The sequence below is a fragment of the Nyctereutes procyonoides genome, unplaced genomic scaffold, assembly GCF_905146905.1.
Source record: "Nyctereutes procyonoides isolate TBG_1078 unplaced genomic scaffold, NYPRO_anot_genome, whole genome shotgun sequence".
NCBI classification, from domain to species: domain Eukaryota; kingdom Metazoa; phylum Chordata; class Mammalia; order Carnivora; family Canidae; genus Nyctereutes; species Nyctereutes procyonoides.
The window spans coordinates 26,871,622-26,893,993 of NW_026575121.1; the positions used below are offsets into that span (position 1 = coordinate 26,871,622).

The window sequence follows — 22,372 nt, forward strand, 5'->3', positions numbered from 1 at the left end:
TTTATTTACTCCTTATTTATTCAGAAGCATTTATTTGATTCTTCCTGTGTATACCAAGTACCGTATAAAATTATAGAGATCCAGGGGTGAATAAGACAAAGTCCCTGCCCTTAAGATGTTTATACTCTGGTGAGGTGTATAGAAAACTAATCTGATAGTAAGCAACTATTCAGATAATACACAGCTATTCAGGCAGTGAGAACAAGGTAGAAGAAGCATGGTATGTTAAAGAACTTAAGATCTTCTTTAGGGATGCTGGGTATGAACATGAGAAATGGTAAGAAATGAAGTTTGTAGTAAGCGAGGCCAGGTTGTGGTTTTTGACAATTTTCCCTCTACCCTTCCCCCATATCTCTGTAATCCCTTTCTACTGGTCTGGTTAGTGGAAGGAAGATCAATGGAGAAATATTGTTCCAAGTACCACAGAATTACTTTTCTGCTGAACACCACAACTGAAACTGCATGATTATTCAGTAACTTTTTCACTGTGGATATTTGATATTCAAATGGCCCTTCATTTCTTAAGTTGTGAACTCCTCAAGAACTGAGACTGTGCTTTATTCATTTCTGTGTCTTTGGCATGTAATAGTTACTCAAACAAAAAAGCTGTTTAACATTATTGGTCATTTTATGTATTATTCTAGTAACCAAAGCATACTTGCCCTCTTTTTTCTATGAAAAAAGGAACTCAAGTTTTAAACAAAGGAACTTACAAACTATTGTCAGTTTAAGATCGTCTATCTTCAAGTAGGGAAAATTACTACACAGAAGAATTGAATTTTTTTTTTAATTATAAGGATATTCGCAGATAACATAAGAATTCAATAAAGAATTTGGTCAACTATGTTTAGCTTGAAATTTTGTATTATTGTTTTGATTTTTAGACTTATGAGGATGATCGAAGAAATTACTCTGAGCTTCAAATTAGATGTCAACGTTTGGTGTTAGAATTAGCAGACACAAAACAGTTAATTCAGCAAGGTGACTACCGCCAAGAAAACTATGATAAAGTCAAAAGGTAAGCTGTTAAGGTGGCTATTGTCATTCTCCTTTTTTACATGCATCAAAATCACCTGAATTTTTACTGTCATTAATTCCACTTTGTATCTTACTCTTTCTCTGTGTCCGTAGTTTTGACTCTTCCAGAATTTCATATATTTGGAATCATACAGTATGGAACCTTTTAAGATTCTTCACTTAGTGATGTACATTTAAATTTCCTCTCCGTCTTTTCATGACTTGATAGCTCATTTCTTTTTGGTGCTGAATATTTCATTGTCTGGATATTCCACCATTTATGTATCTATTCCCCTAATGAAGGATATCTTGGTTGCTTTCAAGTTTTGGCAGTTACATGTAAGGCAGCTATAAACATCCATGTGCAGGTTTTTGTATGGACATAAGTTTCAGCTTCTATGGGTAAATACCAAGGAGCACAATTGTATGGTAAGAATATTTTAGTTTTGTAGGAAACCACCAAACTTCCTGTCCCAAAGTGGCAGTACCATTCATATTTCTACCAGCAGTGAACAAGAATTCCTATTGTTCTGCGTCTTTGCCAGTTTTTGGCATTCTGGATTTTGGCCATTCCAATAGGTGTGTAGGGGTATTTCACTGTTGTTTTAATTTGCATTTTTCTGATGACATATGATATGGATAATCTTTTCATGTGCTTATTTGCAATCTGTATATCTTTGGTGAGGTGTCTGTTAAGGTCTTTGGCTCATTTTTTAATTGGGTTATTTGTTTTCTTACTGTTGAGTTCTAAGATACTTTGTATATTTTGGATAATAGTCCTTATCAGATATGTCTTTAGCAAATATTTTCTCCCAGTCTGTGGCTTGTCCTTTCATTCTCTTGACATATACCTTATTCTGCATAGCACAAAAAGCATGTGTTTTTGGCAGTTTATTGGGTTTAGATTGTATTTTTTATATCAGCTTTTATTTTATTTGGAAATTTCTGCTCTCTTTTAAAATGTAATGTCTTAGGAGATGGAGACCCAGTAAAGTCCCATGTGTGTAAATATTTTTTAAATCTCACTTGATGATTATTTTTGTTTTATGAAATCAATTTAAATACTTCAGTTTTATCTGAAGTTTTTTTTTAGCTGTTCCTTTCTGACAAAGGGCATACACACTTTGAAAAAATAATACTTTCTGAGAACGTTTCCCAGTGCTACTAAGTAGCAAAGAATTTTCCTTTTACTGGAATGTAACTTTTCTATTGTCTGAACATTAATGAGCCACTACTTAGCTGTGTGTCCCTAGGTACATCTCTTATCATTCTAAGCCAGAGTTTTGTCATCTATTAGAGGGCACTAATACCAATAAATGTACTATAAAAACAAAGATCAATAAAGAAATATTTATGAAAGTATTTATAAATAGAGACATTATTCTAATTGTTCACTGTTGTCAGTACCTGCACCTAAAATGATTCTTGAAATATAGTAGTCACTTAATATTTATTAAATATTTATATTAATTATATATGGCATATGATATAATTAATATTATGTCTAATATGTTGTGTTAATATATTATATTAATTGTACTATATTATAATTAATATTAACATTAATTTATAATATATAAATGTGTTAATATATAATGTGTTTTATGTATAATAACATATAAGTAGATAATACAGATAATGTATAAAATATATAGCTTATAATTATAAATGAATATGAAATAATTATATTACATATTTAATATTACAAAATATAAAATATTATTAAAATATTACAGAATAATGTTGATAAATAAAATAATTAAAGGAATGGACACTTTAAAAATTAAATAACAACAAAAGTAAATTTCAAAAAGCAGATTGGTATTCCTACTACCAGCATGACTGACATGTAGTACATACTGTTATGTATGTATTAATGTCAAAATATAATTATTGGAGCTCAAAATCTGTGGCTCTTGAATAAAGCTGGATTTCAAAAAAAATCATTTCAAAAGTAAGTAAATTGTGATGGTAAGATTATATTTTGAGTTGGTGTTTTGATGTCCTCTCTGCTACTATAAATCTGTGGCAGTAAAAGGTAAAATGTGAAAAGAAAAAATGAAAAAGCCTAATCATCAGAATAATCAGCATGGCCATGAATGAAGGATAAATGAACGAAGATGAGTCATGAGTTGGGAATTATTGAAGCCCGGTGAAGAGAGCAGAGTGTTCATTTTATCATCTCTATTTATATGTGTGTGTGTGTGTGTGTGTGTGTTTTATTTTCTATAATAAAAACCTAGGAAGGGAAAACATAGCCCTGATCAAAAACGTGATAAGCATCTTTATGTGCTAGAAGTAGAACAGAAAAACAAGCAAGAGGGGCTCAAACCAAATGCTTTGGTTCACTCAATAGAATGAATAAAGACATGTTCTGGTTACAAATATATAAGGTAAACTGGCAGAGGTGAGGGATCACTTTTATGTCCCTGATAAATTCTTACAAATGTGCAAAAAGAAACAGGAAAGTGGATGTTAACCATAGCATTATTAGAAAGAATTCAGGTGCTTTTCAACAACAGAATGTGAAGTGAGTTAGGATTTATTTCTATAATGTAATTCAACATAGCAGTGAAAATCATTAAATTAGATCTGAATGTATCTATATGGATAAGTCAGACACATAATACTGTATTTTAAAAAGCATGTCCATCTTTTTAAAATTTTTTTAATTTTAAAAAGATGTGTCCATCTTTTTTTTTTCCTTACTTTCTGGCATAACATAATTTTCTCAGGTTTAGTTTTAATTTCTAATTTTCTAATTTCATTGCCTCAACCCCTTATCTGATAAGTCCTGATTCCTTTTAGTGGGAAATACTATTGAGAAATTAATAAGATTTGGATGCTGGTCATCCTTTCTAGGCCCTTTCAGTAAAGAGGTGATGGAGAGGGAATAGGGAGAATGGCTTACACTATGGGTAAGATCACAGATCATACTGATACCTCTAATTCCAAATCAATGCCATAGTAGCTAATTGAGGTGGTTTCAACTGTCTAAATATGGTACAACTTGAGTATCAAAATGAGTATTAACAATAATGAGTTATAATCTGTTGACTGGAATAAGATCAGTCAACAGATTATTTACTAATAATAAAGAGAATCTTTACAGTAGAATGCCAATCAATAAAAATTTATGCATATTACAATTACCATTTTGTAGCCTTATACTATTTGATTCAGAATCATCAATGGAAACTAAAACCATTGGGTAAAAGTATTTTGGGGAACAAAATATTTATACAACCTCAAAGTATGTTTCCCACAGATTATTAATTTCAGAGGGCAAGAAGTTACTTTTATAGTTGAATTCTTTGGTAGATACCACCTTAACCAGGTGATCAGAGTTATTTTCACCAATCATGGGAAATAGTGACATCATATGCCTCTTTGTATACTGAGGCTTTATGTACTTCATGTACTTTTTATGTGGCATACTGAGGACACATTATCACTTGTGTAGTATCTCTGCCTCAAATGTTTAACCTGAATCTAATTATAGGGAAACATCAGACAAATTAAAATTGAGTGACATTCTATGAAACAATTGGCCAGTGCTCTACAAATAGCCGCCTTTTCCCACTACAAATAACCTTTCCATATCTTTTACAATGTTGACTGAGGAACTCCCCAGAGGTAAAGGAGACTATAGGTACCTGGCATCCAAATGCAATACATAATACATTGGATCCTAAACCAGATGGGAAGAAGGCCAATTGGGACAAACTTGGAAAATGGATAATATATTATTGTATAAGGGCTAATAATACTGTGATTATAGAAGATAATATCTTTAATCTTAGAAAATTCACACCAAATTATTTAGGGATAGAGAGATTTAATGTCTGCATATATCTTTTAAATAGTTGAGAAAAATTGCACACGTGTGTGTGTGGTATGTATACATGTATATATGTGTGTGTGTCTTTATTCACCTGTATCAACGACAGAGAGGGAGAGAATAAATATGACAAAATAATATTTAGTAAATAGTACAGAGTATGACTGTTAACTATTGGTGAGTTGGAATCCCTGGGTGGCTCAGCAGTTCAGCGCCTGCCTTTGGCCCAGGGCGTGATCCTGGAGTCCCAGGATTGAGTCCCACGTCAGGCTCTCTGCTTGGAACCTGCTTCTCCCTCTTTCTGTGTCTCTGGCTTTCTCTCCCTTTCTCTCTCTCTCTCTCTCTCGCTCTCTCTCTCTCTCTCTCTCATGAATAAATAAAATCTTAAAAAAAAAAACTATTAGTGAGTAAAAGTACTTTTAAAAATATGGAAACACTAAATTTATCATCATTTCTAGGGGATGATACAGGAATAGTGAGGAAAATGTAACCAATTTTAAGTTTACCTGTAGTGTCTTATCTTTTTAAAAAGCAAAACAAGGGGGACCTGGGTGGCTCAGTGGTTGAACCTCTCCCTTTGGCTCAGGTCTTGATCCCAGGGTCCTGGGATCAAGTCCCACATCAGACTCCCTGTGGGGAGCCTGCTTCTCCCTCTATTTCTCTGCCTCTCTCTCTCTTTGTCTCTCATGAATAAATAAAATCTTAAAAAAAAAAACTTTATTGCAAATGAAGACCAATGTTAACTCTTGTCAGCTGTATATAGCAAGATCATGGATGTTTTGCTATATCATGATTTATACTCTATTTTTTTACATAAGAAAAGTCATAGCAAACAGAATGTGATCCATTACCATGTGAGAAAACAAGTATTTGTGTGTAAACACAGGAAACACGTAAAGTAATATGTACCAAAATATTGATACTGTCAGTCATCCTTTGTGAGTTTATGTGTGATTGTTATTTTGCAACTTGCATTTTGCTCACTTTTCTTCAATAAACATAACTTTGTTCATTAGAAGAAAATAGTTTTCTAAACCAGTTATTGAAAATCTAATGAAAAGAAAAACACTTCTTAGCAGCCATCAACATGGAAACGCCAGGTGAGTAAATGACATCAAGTACAAAGGAACTGATTCTGACTAGAGAGGATAAATTAAGAGTAAGTCTAGTTCTCTGCTCACTTTTTAAGATACCAGTTATAGGTTTGTTCCAATTCTTGGTTTCATGGTTTTGAGTAAAGAGCTTATCTGCAAATGGAAAGTAGAATCTCTGGGTAATCATAAACAATTTGTGAACCAAACAGTCACAAGAATGTGTCCTTATGTATCTGCTATGCAATCTGAGTGATGAATTAAGGGCTTTCTGATGCTAACTGAACTGAAAGCCTAGAGCCATATATAAATTCTTTAAAAGTTTTGGCTTCCAGGTAAGATTGTTAATGATTAATGAAAAGATACCAGAGTGTACCTTAGAAGGTTTTATTATGTATTTTACTGGCTAGTGTAGTTTACATATTTATTTTTTAAGGATAATAAATTTATATTTATATATCTGAACAGTCTTGAACAGTCTTCTCAATTTGAAAAGCAGATACTTCATTGTTCATAGAATGACACTAAAGCCCTACTGTCGGTATCTCTGTTCGGTTTCCTGAAACATAGGCAACCCGTTTTCAGTGTTCGTTATAAAATGGTATATAAAATATACATATGTGTTTGAATTTTATTTTAGTAAAAATAAATAAGTGTATTTGAATTCTACAGTGAGCGTGATGGACTTGAACAGGAAATAATTGAGTTAAGGAGAAAACATGAAATACTTGAAGCCTCTCACATAATTCAAGCTAAAGAAAGAAGTGAATTATCAAAAGAGGTAAGTTTATAGAGTCACATTATTTTATCGTACAGCGATTGTGGACATAACACAGGGCAGAATTGTGGGAGGAACATTTTTGCTTTTTGACCAGTCCTTAGTAGCTCTGTTTGGATGGCAAATTGCAAAATAAGAATTAGCCCTTTTTATGTGGCAAGTGAAAGCCCAAGTGAAAGCAAATAATATGGTAAACCTTGAAAAGTAAGAAAAAGTTTCTCTGGACACTCTCTGTCTCTGCACATATGTAGGTAACCACCTTACAGCAGACTGTTACTTTACTGCAAAAAGATAAAGACTATCTCAACCGCCAAAACATGGAGCTTAGTGTTCGCTGTGCCCATGAAGAAGATCGCCTAGAAAGACTTCAGGTTCAACTTGAAGAAACCAAAAAGGCTAGAGAAGAGATGTATGAAAAATATGTAACATCCAGGCAAGATTTACAATACTTTTCACATAAATTTATATAAATTAACAGTGGCTTCTTTAAGGAAACTCTTAGCTTTGGGGAAAAACAATGATTTTTTTTTTTAAAGGAATATAGGACTATATTCGGGTAATAGTTCATTTTGTTTCCTTGTAATATGTTCTTCTTGTAGTTGATTTTTTCTTAAGACATGGTGGGTATTTTTCCAATAATGAAAAATGCCTATTTCTGGTAGGTCAGTGTATATATGCTATAACTACTGTGCTTTCTTATGACATAACCTTTTTAATTCCCTACAACTAAGATCTATATATAAATGGTTTATTTTTAAGAAAGTATCTCTGTAGAAGTCTTTTGGGAAAAAAAAAAAATCTAACAGTGCAGAACCTAGCTAAGCTGACCTTTTCCTGACCATGTAAAACAGAAAGATGAGGAGACAGCATTGCTTACATGCTCTGGAATCAGACTCCTGCATTTCAATTCTGTCTTCTTTCTTCAATCAGGTGTATAAGCTATTAGAGTTCTTTTATACCAGTAGCCTTTGTACTCCTTGAGATAGATACTTATTTTTATCAGCACAACAAATCCAAAACAAATTTAAAATTTTACCCTTTAAAAGTTCACACATTCATAACTTTTTCCCTAGCCTGTGGTATTTTTCATCAGTTTGTGCTCCTGCTAATGACCTAGGTAATGCTTTGTGACTTTGCTAAGAGATCACAGTGGTTATGGTTGTTGTGCTTATTAGAAGGAAAGGTTTTATAAAGAGTCAATTAGAGTCATTTTGGTTTTGTTTTTAATTTTTATTTGTCTCTCAACATGTACCACACCAGATTATTTTTAAATGAAGGGCATTCCATATGCTTCAGTTTTCAAGTCTCTGGTCACAGGCATTAAAAACTTTAGTAAAATATTTTTGAAGATAAATGATTATTCAACATGAACTAACATTTTATATAGTGATTAAGTCTTTGGGCAATATCTCTAACAGCTGTGTTTTTCAAATAACATTGTATATAGAACATATTGGACATAAGACAATAAATATTACGTGAAGGACAAAAATATGTTTCTTTTACAGAAGCAAAATTCATGGATATTACTTTTGATACCTTGCAGAGACCATTATAAAACAGAATATGAGAATAAGCTACATGAGGAGTTGGAACAAATCAGATTGAAAACTAATCAAGAAATTGATCAACTTCGAAGTGCCTCTCGGGAAATGTATGAACGGGAAAACAGGTATAAAAGTGGGAAATTTGTAGATAAAGTAGGAAATTTATTTCTTTTTGTTTGAAACTTATATTTTGGGATCCTTGGGTGGCTCAGCGGTTAAAGCATCTGCCTTCAGCCCGGGGCATGGTCCTGGAGTCCCAGGATCGAGTCCCATGTCAGGCTCCATGCATGGAGCCTGTTTCTCCCTCTGCCTGTGTCTCCGCCTCTCTCTCTCTCTCTTTCTCTCTCTCGGCTTCTCATGAATGAATGAATGAATGAATGAATGAATGAATGAATAAATAAATAATCTTTAAAAAAAAGAAACATATTTTATTGAAATTAAACTATTTCTATGACAGTCTCTTTTAAGAGAAAATTTGTTAAATCTAAATTAAAATATAATGGAACATTAAAGTTCTAAAATCTTTGATAACTAGCTAAGAACAAGGTTTATAAGACCTTAAGTTAAGCCTCTTTACTCTGGTATTCCCATTATCTCTTCATTACCCTAGTAACTTTTCTTTTTGCCTTTATGGCAGATCAGATTGAGGACAGAGATAGAAGGAAATGAGATACCAGTAGTTCTTCCCATATTACACCAATGATTTCTCCAAGAAATTTTTAACAGCTGGAATGATAATATGAAATATTACATATGTCTCATTTATCTGCTGGACCTGACAGGCATTATATTAGATAATCTTGAAGATCATTTTTATTCATTTTAATCACTTTTAGATTAGTGTATATTAGGTTCCCTTAGTTGGTGGTTGGTAGTATTAAGGGGAAATAAATGCTACTCATTTCATTAACAGTTATTTTTATATAATATCATTATACTTCATATGATTTTTAAAAGTTTATATTTTAGTGGGAAAATTATTTTGAGGGGATCCCTGGGTGGCTCAGCAGTTTAGCGCCTGCCTTCGGCCCAGGGTGTTATCCTGGAGTTCCGGGATCGAGTCCTGCATCGGGCTCCCTGCATGGAACCTACTTCTCCCTCTGCATGTGTCTCTGTCTCTCTCTCTCTCTCTCTCTCTCTTTCTCTCTCTGTGTCTTTCATGAATAAATAAATAAAAATCTTTTAAAAAATTATTTTGAAATTGACTTAATTGCCATACTAGTTTATTAGGACTGATTTGAGTATATGATATTTTGAAGTTTGTCAGCAAGCAAGACTTTGAATCAGACTTAATTCTGTAATTATCATGGTAACGTGTTAATAGAGGCATAGTAGCAAAAAATTTGAGGGTCTTACCCCTCAATTCCAGGGGGAAAATCTCTAGTACTGTAGTTGGCCTCTACTGGGGAAAATATGTGAGAACTACATGTGCAGAATTATCCTTTGGGTAGAAAACTAGCAAAGATAACTTAAATCACTGTTAAATTGTTATTTTAATAAAACATTGAGAGAGAGAGTTTTATGATGATGCTGAAATATTTTTGAGCATTTAAAATAACTGGACAACCACATGTGAAAAAATGAAATTGGACTGGTATCTTATACTATACATAAAAATTAACTCAAAATGAATTAAAGACTTGAATGTAAAACATGAAACCATAAAACTCCTGGAAGAAAACATAGGCAGTAAGCTCGTCAACAGTAGTCTTAGCGATGATTTTTTGAATTTGACACCAGAAGTGCAGACAACAAAAGCAAAAATGGCTGTGCAGTTTTCCCAGCACCATTTACTGAAAAGCCATCTTTATTTCTGGGCTTTCTATTCTATTCCATTTATCCATGTGTCTGTTTTTATGCCAGTGCCAATGCTCTTTTGATTACTTTGGCTTTGTAATATAATTTGAAATCAGGGAACACAATGCCTTCAGTCTTCTTCTTTCTCAGGATTGCTGTGGTTATTCGGGGACTTTTGTGGTTCCATACAAATTTTAGGACTTTTGTTCTAGTTCTGTAAAAAATGCCATTGGAATTTTTGTAGAGATTTCATTGAATCTGTAGATTGCTTTGGGTAGTATGGACACTTCACTGATCCTTCTAATCCATGATCATGGGCTGTCTTTCCATTTATTCAGTCTTTATTGTCTTCAGTCAGTTAAAGAAAAGAGAAAAGTACTTATTTAAATGTACACTTGATAAGTAATTACAAATTAAATGCCTGTTTAACCATTATCAGAATCAAGTAGTCAATGTCAACACCACAGAAATGTCCTTGAGACCCTTCCTCCTTCACTTTCTGCTTTTTCTTATACTTTTATTATTTAAATTGCCAGTAAATATGTACCCCTTGAGAAATATAGTTTAGTTTTTCGTATTATATTTGTGTCACATAAATGGAATCATGCTGTATATATTCTTTTGTGGCTTTTGTGATTCTTCATATAACCTTATGATTTTAATCACTGTTGTTGTATTTATGCTGTTGTATTTAGCTCTTCATGGTCATAACTAAAGTATGCCATTTTTATGAATTCATCCTTAGCAAGGGCATTAGGACATTAGAAGACAAGCATACAGAGATTAAAGAATGCCAAAGAAATTCTTCCATCTTTTTCAAAATTTTGGTTAGTTCCAGCCCTGTTTTAGGTAAGAAGGACCCTGTACCTTGTGGTTACTTACTTTTAAAGTTCAAAATGCAGACCAAAAAAAGAGTAATAAGCCTGCTATAGACTAAGGTTGATGTTTAAAAAGTTTACATTTGGGATCCCTGGGTGGCGCAGTGGTTTAGCGCCTGCCTTTGGCCCAGGGCGCGATCCTGGAGACCCGGGATCGAATCCCACATCAGGCTCCCGGTGCATGGAGCCTGCTTCTCCCTCTGCCTGTGTCTCTGCCTCTCTCTCTCTCTGTGTGTGACTATCATAAATAAATAAAAATTAAAAAAAAAAAAAGTTTACATTTGAGTTTTCTAAGCAACATACTCACTTATTGAGCAAATACTTATTGTGATCCACCATATGCCAGATACATGCCATAGATAAAGCAGTGTCCTCTGACTTCACAACGTTGGTTGTTCAATAGACCTAAAGACAATAGAGAAATAGTAGTTATAAGTATGATGATAATGAAGAACATGACAGGAAACACAGAATGAGGCCATGTAGAATCAGGGAAGACTTCATGGCAGAAGAAATACCCATGCTATTACCTGCATGACGACTAAGAGTAAGACTGAATTAGGGGAAGGAAGAGAATTAGGAGAATGAATGTTCATCATGGATAAAACCTGGAGATTAGATAATATGAAGCTTTTTGAAGAAACTGAAAATAATTCAGTATGTCTAGAGTGTAGACTGAGAGGCAGAGAGTGCTAAGAGATAAAATAAAATAGGGAGATAGAGGGTCAGATCATGCATTTGGACCATTGTCTAAAACCAGTGGGGAACAACTGAAAGATTTTAAGAGTGGGTGTTAAGTGATCCGATTTTATATAAAAAAAGAGACTGCTAGGGGTACCTGGGTGGTTCAGTTGGTTAAGCGTCTGACTCCTGATCTTGGCACTGGTCATGATCTCAGGGTTGTAAGATCAAGCCCCAACTCAGGCTCGATGCTTAGTGTGGAGGCTGCCTGAGATTCTCTCTCTCCCATTCCCTCTTGCCCTCCCCAACTCTACATGTGTGTGTGCTTTCTCTCTTAAGAGAGAGAGACTAGACTGCTCTGCAATGTAGAGTGATTAGAGAAGTAGAGTATATGGCTATAGACACAGAAGCCACTTTTTTGAGGTGATTTGTGTTATCAGAATGAGAAATGATGATAAAACTGGATTAGTACCAATAGAGATGGAGAGTAGTGGCCCAGACTGGAAACATGTCTAGGAGGTGGAATCAGCAGGATTCAGTGACTAGATTGGATTAGGGAGTGAGAAGATGTTAAATATGTCATCAGGTTTCTGGATTGGGTAGCCAATGTGAATGGTGATGGAATTTTTTAAACATTAAAAGAAAACAAGGCTTTAATAGGAAAACATGATAAATTTAGTTTTATTTTAAATTTCTATGTAATAGGCAGATAGAAAAATTCACTGTTTCAGGTTTGAGCCTCAAGAGAAAATTCTGGAAATGAGATAGATCTGTGACATAGGGGATATTATTTGTGTTTTACAAATAAGTAATTTTAGTCCTGTGATTCAATTGTTAGGGTTTTATTGATTGACTTATAACCTTAAAATTTATGGGATTATTTCTATAATAACATGCATGATTACTTCCAAACAATCCACATAACCACATAAACATTGATATTATCAACATTTTTGAGAATTTGATTTTTTAGCTTTTGTCCTTTAAAATAATCCTTTGAAATTCATGGTAACAGAAATTTAGACAAATTAGCCCTTATTCTCTAGGATGCTTGACACTGGTAGGTTGGGAAGCAGCTAACAGAACCATTTCTGGAAGCAGGGAAACTGAAAGCAGGTTTCCTTTAACCCAGTATTCTTCTGACTCCGTATCTACATCAAATATGGATACCACTAACCAGGAAATTCCTGGGATTGGGGCAGCTGCCCTGGAAACCCCAGCCAGCCCCTGAAAGCCAAAGGACTCCATGGATATTGATACTAGAGTGGGCCTTGCCACCAGATGGTGCCAAACCGCAGCCCAGATCCAAATGGATTTGAATTGCACGGAGACCCCTAGCCAACTAGTTATATAGGCTCACCTTTGTCATTTTATTAACCTCACAGTAATCCAACCTTGCAATTTATGTGGCTGAGTCTTTTTGAATCCCTTTTTCTTCATTATGGCAGGATTTAAATGTATTTAGAGCTTATGTCTCACTAGTCTTTTACTAAGTAAAAATAAATTATAAATTGTTTCTTTTGAAATTTCACAATATGAGTTAAACAGATAAAGTACTTACACTTGCATATTTGTACTTAGTCTCCTTACCTCTCCCCCAATAAACATTTTTAGAAGAAATTAAGTGATGAGATTAAAGAAATATGTTATGCCTTTGGCTGGCTTTCTGTACATTGGGGGATATTAAGAAGGTGCCTTTTATTTTCTCCTTTTAGATGTGGAAAAGAAAGCTGGAACTCATGCCATCTGATCTTGGCATCTGCCCCTGTAATCATAACCAGTAGTTTGTGAAGTTAAGGTGTTGAGAGGAAGGGAAAGAGAGTGGAAGAGATAAAGACTTAAGAAAAGGCAGAGATAAGCAAAAAAAAAGAACTTGGGTATTTGGGTACATCAAAAATACTGTAGTTGGGATTATAACATGTATGTATGTATGCTTTTCCTCAATCTGTGAGTTACATCTCTTGTCTTCTTCTGTACTTTATATTTGCTTTAAAATCTAGTTTGGAGCTGTGGGAAATAATGAATGAAAGTCACTCTAATGGTGAGATTTGTTATATAAATAACTTCTTACTTAGTAGGTATCTTGTGACTGAAATGTACAGACCCTCTTACACATTTGGAAGAAAAGCATTATTCCCTGAATAGGAAGTATATTATGAAAGAGATTTGGATCAAGATACTAAACTTAAATTCTGGTGCTGTCAATAAACTAGCTGAGTGAATATATCACTTAATATCCCTGAAGTTTGACTTTTTTTTTTATAAGAAGAACCAATACTATTTCACAAAGTGGTCTGTAAGATCTAAATGAGATAATGGATATGAAAAATACATTATAAATTATTAAGCTATGTATAAATTGTTTTTTGATACCTTTTTTCTGTATGCAGTGTTTTAAATTTTTTTCTTTTATCGATTTCTTGACAGTGTAAGTGAAATGAGCATTGTATAAAAGTCAACTGAGAGGCATCTGGCTGGCTTAGTCAGAAGAGTATGTGATGCTTGATCTCAGGGTTGTGAGTTCAAACGCTACATTGGATATAGAGATTACTTAAATAAATAAAACTTTTTTAAAAAGCCAACTGATAAGATTATGAAATTGTTTATTGTCATCAAAAGGCACTACTACAATATATATAGTTACTCTTAAGTATTGATCTCCATAGCATTGAACCATTTTTTCCAACACAATATAGACATTGAGGATCTGCATGCCATTTGTTTCAGTCTAAATCTCTATGTAAAATCTAACTTACTTGTTCCTAATTAATACTATGAGATAATAAAGAGGAGATAAATTCACCTGATTAAGCTTTTCCAGAAAGTTAAACTACCGTTACCTAAGGTAGTCTCATTATTGTGAACCCAGAAAGAACTATTCTCTTCGTGCTACTGTAAAAAGGCAGAGGATGAGTTTGTTAGAGGTATTTTATTATGCTTTGAAAAAGGCAAAACAGTAGGGAAAAGGAGATTGAAAATACACTTTAAGTGTGACACTACTGCTTTAGTGATTTTATTTTCCCACCATGTCGATAAAAACCATCTTGATCAGAATTTATCATCTTCCAAAGGTACTCAAGAAGAAACCTTAATGACATAAACTTGAAATTTGTATAGAATTTTGCAATGATATTAAACACCTTTCAATCTTCAATCTAAGTTTATATACAAAGATTACTTGAATATACATAATGCATTAGAATACATGAATTAGAGCTAGTGAATGAGGGCTCCATCATTTTTTTCCATTCATTGTTTTAATAGTATATGTCCTCATTAGTGCTTAAATAATCTTTTTTCATTCATGTCTGATTAGGTATCTGTATAATTTTTTGAGTTCTTATATGGAAAAACTTAAGAATATTTAACTTTGTCTTTTTAGTTCAGTGATTCTGACAGTATATGGCTCTTTCAATATCTTATCAAATATAAATGAAATTTTGTTAGCTATATTTTATTATTAGCTATATTCTTTACATCTATAGGTGATTACCATATGTGTTCACGGCTTAATTAATAATAATTATTTCAAGGTGTATAGGGTGTTTCAAATATGAAATGAGCTGAGTTCAGGTTGTACAAGAACTTAAATTTGACTGTTATATAGCTCACAGGGTGGTGAGGCATGTGGTCACATTCAGGACAGGGTCAGATTTTAAAAGGCTCTGACCCTGACATCAGTGAGGAATTCTTGGAAGTTTTATAGTAACAGAGTAACATGATGTATTCATTTTTTGTAACTAGTTGCAGTGTGAGGAAAATTATAATTGAAGAGGGCCCGGATCCCTGGGTGGCTCAACAATTTAGTGCCTGCCTTTGGCCCAGGGCGTGGTCCTGGAGTCCCAGGATCGATTCCCACATCGGGCTCCCTGCACGGAGCCTGCTTCTCCCTCTGCCTGTGCCTCTACTTCTCTCTCTCTCTCTCTCTCTCTCTCTCTCTCTCTCTCTCTCTCTCTCTCTGTCTCTCATGAATAGATAAATAAAATCTTAAAAAAATTAAAAAAAAAAAAGAGGACCTGAGACAGAGAGATTGGTTAGGAGACTCTTGCAAAGTTTGAGTGAAAGAAATGGAAGGAGAGAATAAAAGCCAATTTTAAAAAATATTTAGGTGAAAGAATTGGAGTGACCTGACAATAGACAGGAAGTAAACATCAGAAATGACTCCCTTGTCTGTTTTACTAGTCTCAGAGAGATTGGCCATGAGGCAGGGCTGTTAAGTCAGGGTTGCAGACAAGATTTAGAAAAGAAGATAACTATTAATTCCTGATCTTTTACAGATACAGCAGCTCGGACCAAGCCTAAAAGTACTTGTGTAAGATGACGTTGAATACCAGACATTTTTCTCTACAGCACCTTAGATGTCACTCCCCTTAGCCTTAGGGTGCCACAAGGGCAATCAGCTGCTTAAGTCCCTCCAGCAGGCTTCTCTGTTTTCTAGGATACTATTCTATATACTGTCTTTTTTTAATACAATACAGGGTCTTGGGAAGCACTAACCTAATTACCATTCTCTAAACAAATACCTTTATAGTTTTTAATGTAGGCTTTCATGTTTATATAACATAGTAACAATAGCTCTTATTTATTGAGTGCCTATTATGCATCAGGTGTACTCGACACTTTACATATGTCGTAACGGAGAATTGGGTGGGACATTTTGTCAAGTTGTAGGTATTAGTATCCCTGTTTTACAAATGAGGAAATAGACACAAGGGGTGATTTGCCTATGATTATAGACTTTTTAAGTGATGAAACTAGATGCATCTGATTTTACAGTGCAATGCAGATTCTCATGTTACTGGTCAAAGTTATGAAAATTGATAAAAGATTTCTTATCAAAGCTGTAAATTTGGTGGTAATTTATTTGGGAAATAAATGTGTTTTTTGTTTCTTTTCTTCTTTTTTTTTTTTTTAAGATTTGTTTATGTATCCTAGAGAGAGCTAATGGGGGAGGAGGAGTGGCAGAGGGAGAAAATCCCAAGTAAGCTCCCCACTGAGTGTGGAGCCTGATTCCAGGCTCAGTCCAATGACCCATGAGATCACGACCTGAGCAGAAACCAAAAGTCGGACGCCCAACCAACTGAGCCACCTGGGCACCCTAAGAAGTTAGTTTTTTAAGAAAGTTTGCAAGCCCCACTTAATACATCAGGGCTGAATTTGGATCTTTAGAACTTTATAAAAGCATTTATGATTTTGAAAATTAGTAAACAGGACTTTATTTTTCCATAAAGTGGTCTAATTTTTTTGTCAGAACCTCTCTACGCTACTCTCCTAAGGCCCAGACTTTCCACTCGTGTAACTTGAGCCTGTCCTCTTTCTCCTCCTCAAGGACACAGCTCTAGCAAATCTCCCCTTTGTCTCCTGTATTGCTGGTTTTCCTTTTCTACCAGATAATTCCCAATTACTGTTACTAACAAATCGTTTCTCCCATCTTTAAAAAGCCTCTTTTATTGCTCATTCCCTTTCTAGCACTACTCCCTTTCTTTATTTTCCTTCGTAGCCAAATTCCTGCAGAGTTTTATATATTCATTCTTTACCCTCATTTTTAAAAAGCTATTACCAAGCTTTTGCCTCCCTGTACTGCTCCAGCAAAGCTATTCCTATCAAGAGCCCCAGAGATCTTCATGTTGCTGAAAATCTAGCGGCCGTATTCTCAGTTCCTGTCTTACTTGACCTGTCAGCCGTATTTAATATGGTTGATCACTGCTTACTCCTGGAAATACACCTTTTACTGACTTTCAGAATACTATACTTTGACTTTTTCCCTTTCTTACTGGCTGCACCTACTTGCTTCTTTTATTGGTCATCTTCATCTCCTTGTCATCTTTTACAGCTGCCTTCATAGCATTTCATTTGGTTGTCTAGGAAACATCTTAAATTCAAGGTGTACAGAAGTCCACTTCTGTTCCTTCAGCCCTACTCTACCCTCAGTCCGACCCAGATCAGTTACAGATAACTGTTCTGCTTGCTCAGATAAAAAACCTTGAAGTCATAAACCTCTTCTCTTTTTTTTCACATTCTGTATTCTGTTCAACAGGTGCTTTCGGTGGTGTCTTCAAAATTTTTGATTCTCTTACATCCCACACACACTACCTTGGTCCAAGCTGCCATTATCTCTTGACTGAATTACTGCAAGATTCTCTTAAGTGGCCCCCCAGCTTCCTTCCTTGCCTTCTCAGGTCTATTCTCAGCCACTCCTCTAATCAACTGAAAAGGCTCCCATACAACTCAGTACAAGTTTAAATGACTATAATGTCCTGTGACACTACATGATCTGCACCCAGTTGTCCCATCCTCATTTTACTACTCTGTAGTAAAAATAAAATAGTACCTAGCACACGGCAGGCACTCTATATTTTTGTTACTACTGTTAATTGTCAGTGGAACATACTCAGTTTATCTCAGACTTAATTTGAAACCTTAAAGGTCAATTGATAAAGGAAGTATTTCCATCTTTATGTTAAAAGGAATTGAAAAAAAAAAAAGATGTGGAAGGTATGGTAACTGATAAAGAGATTAGGTTCACACAGAAATCTTACCAGTAGACATCCATGAAAGGACCTGTTGGTAGTCCCTCGTTTATTCACACTGCCTCCTGTTCCCTTATCTGATACACATGCTCCTCAGGTCCTTTATATTTACAGTTTCCACTGCTTAACCCTCTACTCTTGGATACCTTAGATCCTTGTTTCCTGACTTTCTCCATGTCTTCAGATGTCACCTCCTTTCTGATGTCTTTCCTAACCACCCTACTTAAAACTGAAATTCCCCATCCTGCCATGCCTGCTACCCATTAGCCCCTTCTTTGCTTTATTCTTCTCCAGAGCACTTAGCACCTACTAGCATACTTTGGTTTCTTTCAAACTAGAATGTAATCTCCATGTCAGTAGAGATTTCATCTGTTTTTCAGTGCTGGATTCCTAGGTACCAGTACCTGGTACATAACAAGTGCTCATAAATATTTCTTGAATGAAGGAATTAGTTGGAACTACTTTTGAGAAATCAAGTAACTATTGATTTAGATGAAACCTATACAAAGATTTATAATGAAGTGAATTTAATAGAGTAGTCACTCAGTTAACCATCTATCAGATTCACCCAAGTTGCATTTTAATATATTATGGTGTATTTTATCAGCTGCTTTTTAAACCTCAATATGTGGGCAGCCCGGGTGGCTCAGCGGTTTAGCGCCGCCTTTAGCCCAGGGCCTGATCCTGGAGATCCTGGGATCAAGTCCCACGTCAGGCTCCCTGCATTGAGCCTGCTTCTCCCTCTGCCTGTGTGTCTCTGCCTCTCTCTCTCTCTCTCTCTCTCTCTCTCTCTCTCTCTCTGTGTCTCTCATGAATAAATAAATAAAATCTTAAACCTCAACACGTGAAATAGATTTTAAATAAGTTTTTGCATTTTGATGCTTAAATTTTTCATGACTTTTTTTAAACTATGGTTTGGTTTGATACTTACCTACTCTGGGATAAAGTCTCCACATCTATAAAATGAAAAAACAAATCTCCTTGAGCACCAACTAAAATAAAATGATTGGAAAATATAGTATGTTCAGTCAACAACAGTAATCTTCAAAAGTTTCTCCTCTGAAAATGCATAGCTTCTCCCAGGAAATCATATTACCTAAAATTTCCGCTTTGCCTTTTTTGTTATGTCTTATTCATTCACTTTTCAACGACTATGTTAATTAAAGGAACAGTTATTGGTCATTTGATTATAAACAGCAGATAGTCCACTTTAATCCTTGATGTTTATGTCATCTTAAAAACAAAGGCATCAGGTATGGAAATGAGTTGTCCAGGAGAATAATCTGGAGGTAGAAGTGATTAATTCAAACACTTACCCTATAAATAAGTTTGTCATATAAACAGCCTGTTTTAGTCCCTTTTTGTTCCAACTGGAAAAAAATGTATTCACTTTTATTAGCCAAAAATATGTTTACATGGAGGCAGAAGGAGAACAGGTTGCTTAGCTGTGCCTACTGTGCTCTTCTGATAACCATAGTTTTTCACTATTTATTCATGGTATTTCAAGTTTTGAGTTATTAGTGATGTTTATTCAGGTTAAGCATGCCCTTGGCATTCCCAAACTCTGATTTGTTTCTATTAGAATTTCAAAGGTTCCTAAGCTTTTTCTCATTCTTCCAACATTTTCTTGCCACTTTTCAGGTATAAATTTAAATGTGGTATATTGGTACTATGAAATTTATCTTCTAGGTAGAGGAAGATACATTCCATGTACAGAAATCTATTGTTACATTCTGTACTGAGGTTTCAGGCTTTGGTTGTGAGCTATTTCTGGATAAACTTGACATACTTGAGGTTATCTCTGCACAGGTACATTAGTTTGCCTATTAAATATATCTATTTTATTGTAGTATTAAGATCCTTTTAGAGAAATAAAACTTTAGGTTTCTTATTTGAATGTTATAATTTAAATGACAATATCTCCAGTTATTTGTCCCTGTAAGTCCTGGTTTATGCCTATTTTATTAGCATGATTATTATTTTTTTAGCATGATTATTAACAGTATCCTCTTTCACTCATAAAAAGGGCTCAAGTTGAAAAATACATTATTTGGACACAAGTTATATACTAGGACACTCTACTTTTGCACTTACTTAGGATTGATCAGATTTATTTTCCCTTTTCTGCATCTTTCCACCTCCCACAGACAAATACAGGATGGATGGGAGAGATAAGTATGTATATATGAAGGATGGAGTTTGTAGGAAACAATGTGAAAGAATGATGAAAGGCAGTTTTGAAATCAAAATGTTAGCTTTTTAAAGAAATTTATTTATTTATTTATTTATTTATTTATTTATTTATTTATTTATTTATAACAGAGAGAGAGCGAGCATGAGCGGGGGGAGGAACAGAGGGAGACAGACAAGCCAACTCAGTGTACACCAACATGGGGCTCAATCTCTTGACCCTGAGATCATGACCTGAGCCAAATTCAAGAGTCCGTCACTTAATTGACTGAGCCACCCTGGGACCCCTCAAATGTTAGCTTTTTAAAAGCATTTTTAAGGGTGAAATATCTTAATTTTAGATTTAAATGATGTCCAGTTGGCCAACTCTGAACATCATTCTCTATTATTATAATTTTTCCATGTTATTATAAGTATATTTGATTATATATTCAACTTGGACTTTTAAAACATTAGCTTGTACATGCTGCAGATAGTCTCTATCAATTTTTCAAGTTTATTCTTTTGAAAAACATTAGAATTCTTGCTCTTCCATAATTTTATGTTGTTACATTTTCTAATGCATTTAACATTTAAAAATTGATTTTAAAAAGTTTGGGTTTCGTCTGTGGCCAGAATATAATCCATCTGGTGTTTTATCAAACCACTCTAGTCTGAAGGAGCATGGACTGTAAAAACAATTGTATGCATGATGTAGTCACAATTCTTTCAAGGCTTATTTTTGATTTAACATTTGTTCTATGAGATGACCATATAAATCTTATAATGACAGAATGTCTCAAGGAGAAAACTGAAACAAAGGGAATCTTAAGAAAAGCAGCATAGTTTGATGAGGAGCAGGGACTCTAGAACCAGATGGTTTAGGCTCCGTAGCTAGTAAGTACTTGTGGCCTTAGATAAATACTTAACTTCTCTGTGTTTGAGTCTTCTTCTTTGTAAAATGGAGATAACATTCAATTATGGATAACCCCTACTTTGTGGGGTTGTTGTGAACATTAAATGAACTATTATATACACAATGCCTAAAATAGTTCCTAGCATACAGCAGGCACTCTATATGTTTGTTACTACTGTTAATTTTCAGTGGAATATATTCAGTTTATCTCAGACTTAATTTGAAACCTTAAAGGCCAATTGATAATATTAAAGGAAGTATTTCCATCTTTATGTTAAAAGGAATTGAAAAAAAAAAAAAGATGTGGAAGGTATGGTAACTGATAAAGAGATTAGGTTCACACAGAAATCTTACCAGTAGACATCCATGAAAGGACCTGTTGGTAGAAGCCTCAACCTCTAGCACTTCCTTCGATTCTTTTTTTTCTTTCTTTGAATTGCCTTTACTTATTTGCCCTTTGAGGTCCAGCTTATATATCTTCCCTTCATTCACTCAGCTTTTTTCCTCCGATTAAAAAATAATCAACTCTTCTCCTTTGTGATCTTGGAATTTTGTTTATGCCTTAATATAAATATAAATTCTAGTTAGCTGGATGATACAGATTGTAGCATGGTGAATGCATTAGAACCTTCTAATCATATCTCCACTCACAAGCCCTACTGTTAGCTTATTCTGGGTTTCATTTCATTCTCTATGACTTACTTTTATTTCTAATGCCCATTATTCCAAGAAAGGAAATACAGTTAGGGACTGAAGCTTTTCTACCTACTAAGTAAGCATTGATTGATAGTACTATAATTGCAGTCTACTTGGAATTTTGCTATTGAAATAACTTACAGAATAATGAAGCTATCTTTGAAAAACGAAAACCAGTTTGTGGTGATTTACTGACTGAAATGTATAGACCATCTAGGAATGAAAAATATATAAGTGTTTAATAGGCTTAAAGAATTTAATTCTGTATATAAAAGTACATTTTCATGTTTCATTTAGTTTGATAGAATATTTTTGAAGCCCCTTGCAATCAGGATGATGTCAGAAAATAATGACATGACATTTTGTGATACCTATTTTAAAATGAACTTCCGCTTAGATAATAGTATACAAAAGCTGTTTTCTTTTTAATA

The 22,372-nt window shown here is 34.3% G+C and overlaps 1 protein-coding gene across 4 annotated transcripts in view; it reads left to right on the forward strand.

The window, feature by feature from the left end:
* PIBF1 (progesterone immunomodulatory binding factor 1) overlaps positions 1-22,372 on the forward strand; it is a 188,097-nt gene that overhangs the window by 39,851 nt on the left and 125,874 nt on the right. For all 4 annotated transcript variants that reach the window (XR_008665768.1, XM_055335943.1, XM_055335944.1 and 1 more), the window contains exons 6-9: positions 885-1,018; positions 6,622-6,730; positions 6,979-7,160; positions 8,274-8,399. Coding sequence is in view for 3 of the 4 variants with exons in the window: in XM_055335943.1 (XP_055191918.1) it covers positions 885-1,018; positions 6,622-6,730; positions 6,979-7,160; positions 8,274-8,399 (551 nt within the window). In the remaining variant the exon portion in view is untranslated. The remainder of the gene's footprint in view (positions 1-884; positions 1,019-6,621; positions 6,731-6,978; positions 7,161-8,273; positions 8,400-22,372) is intronic.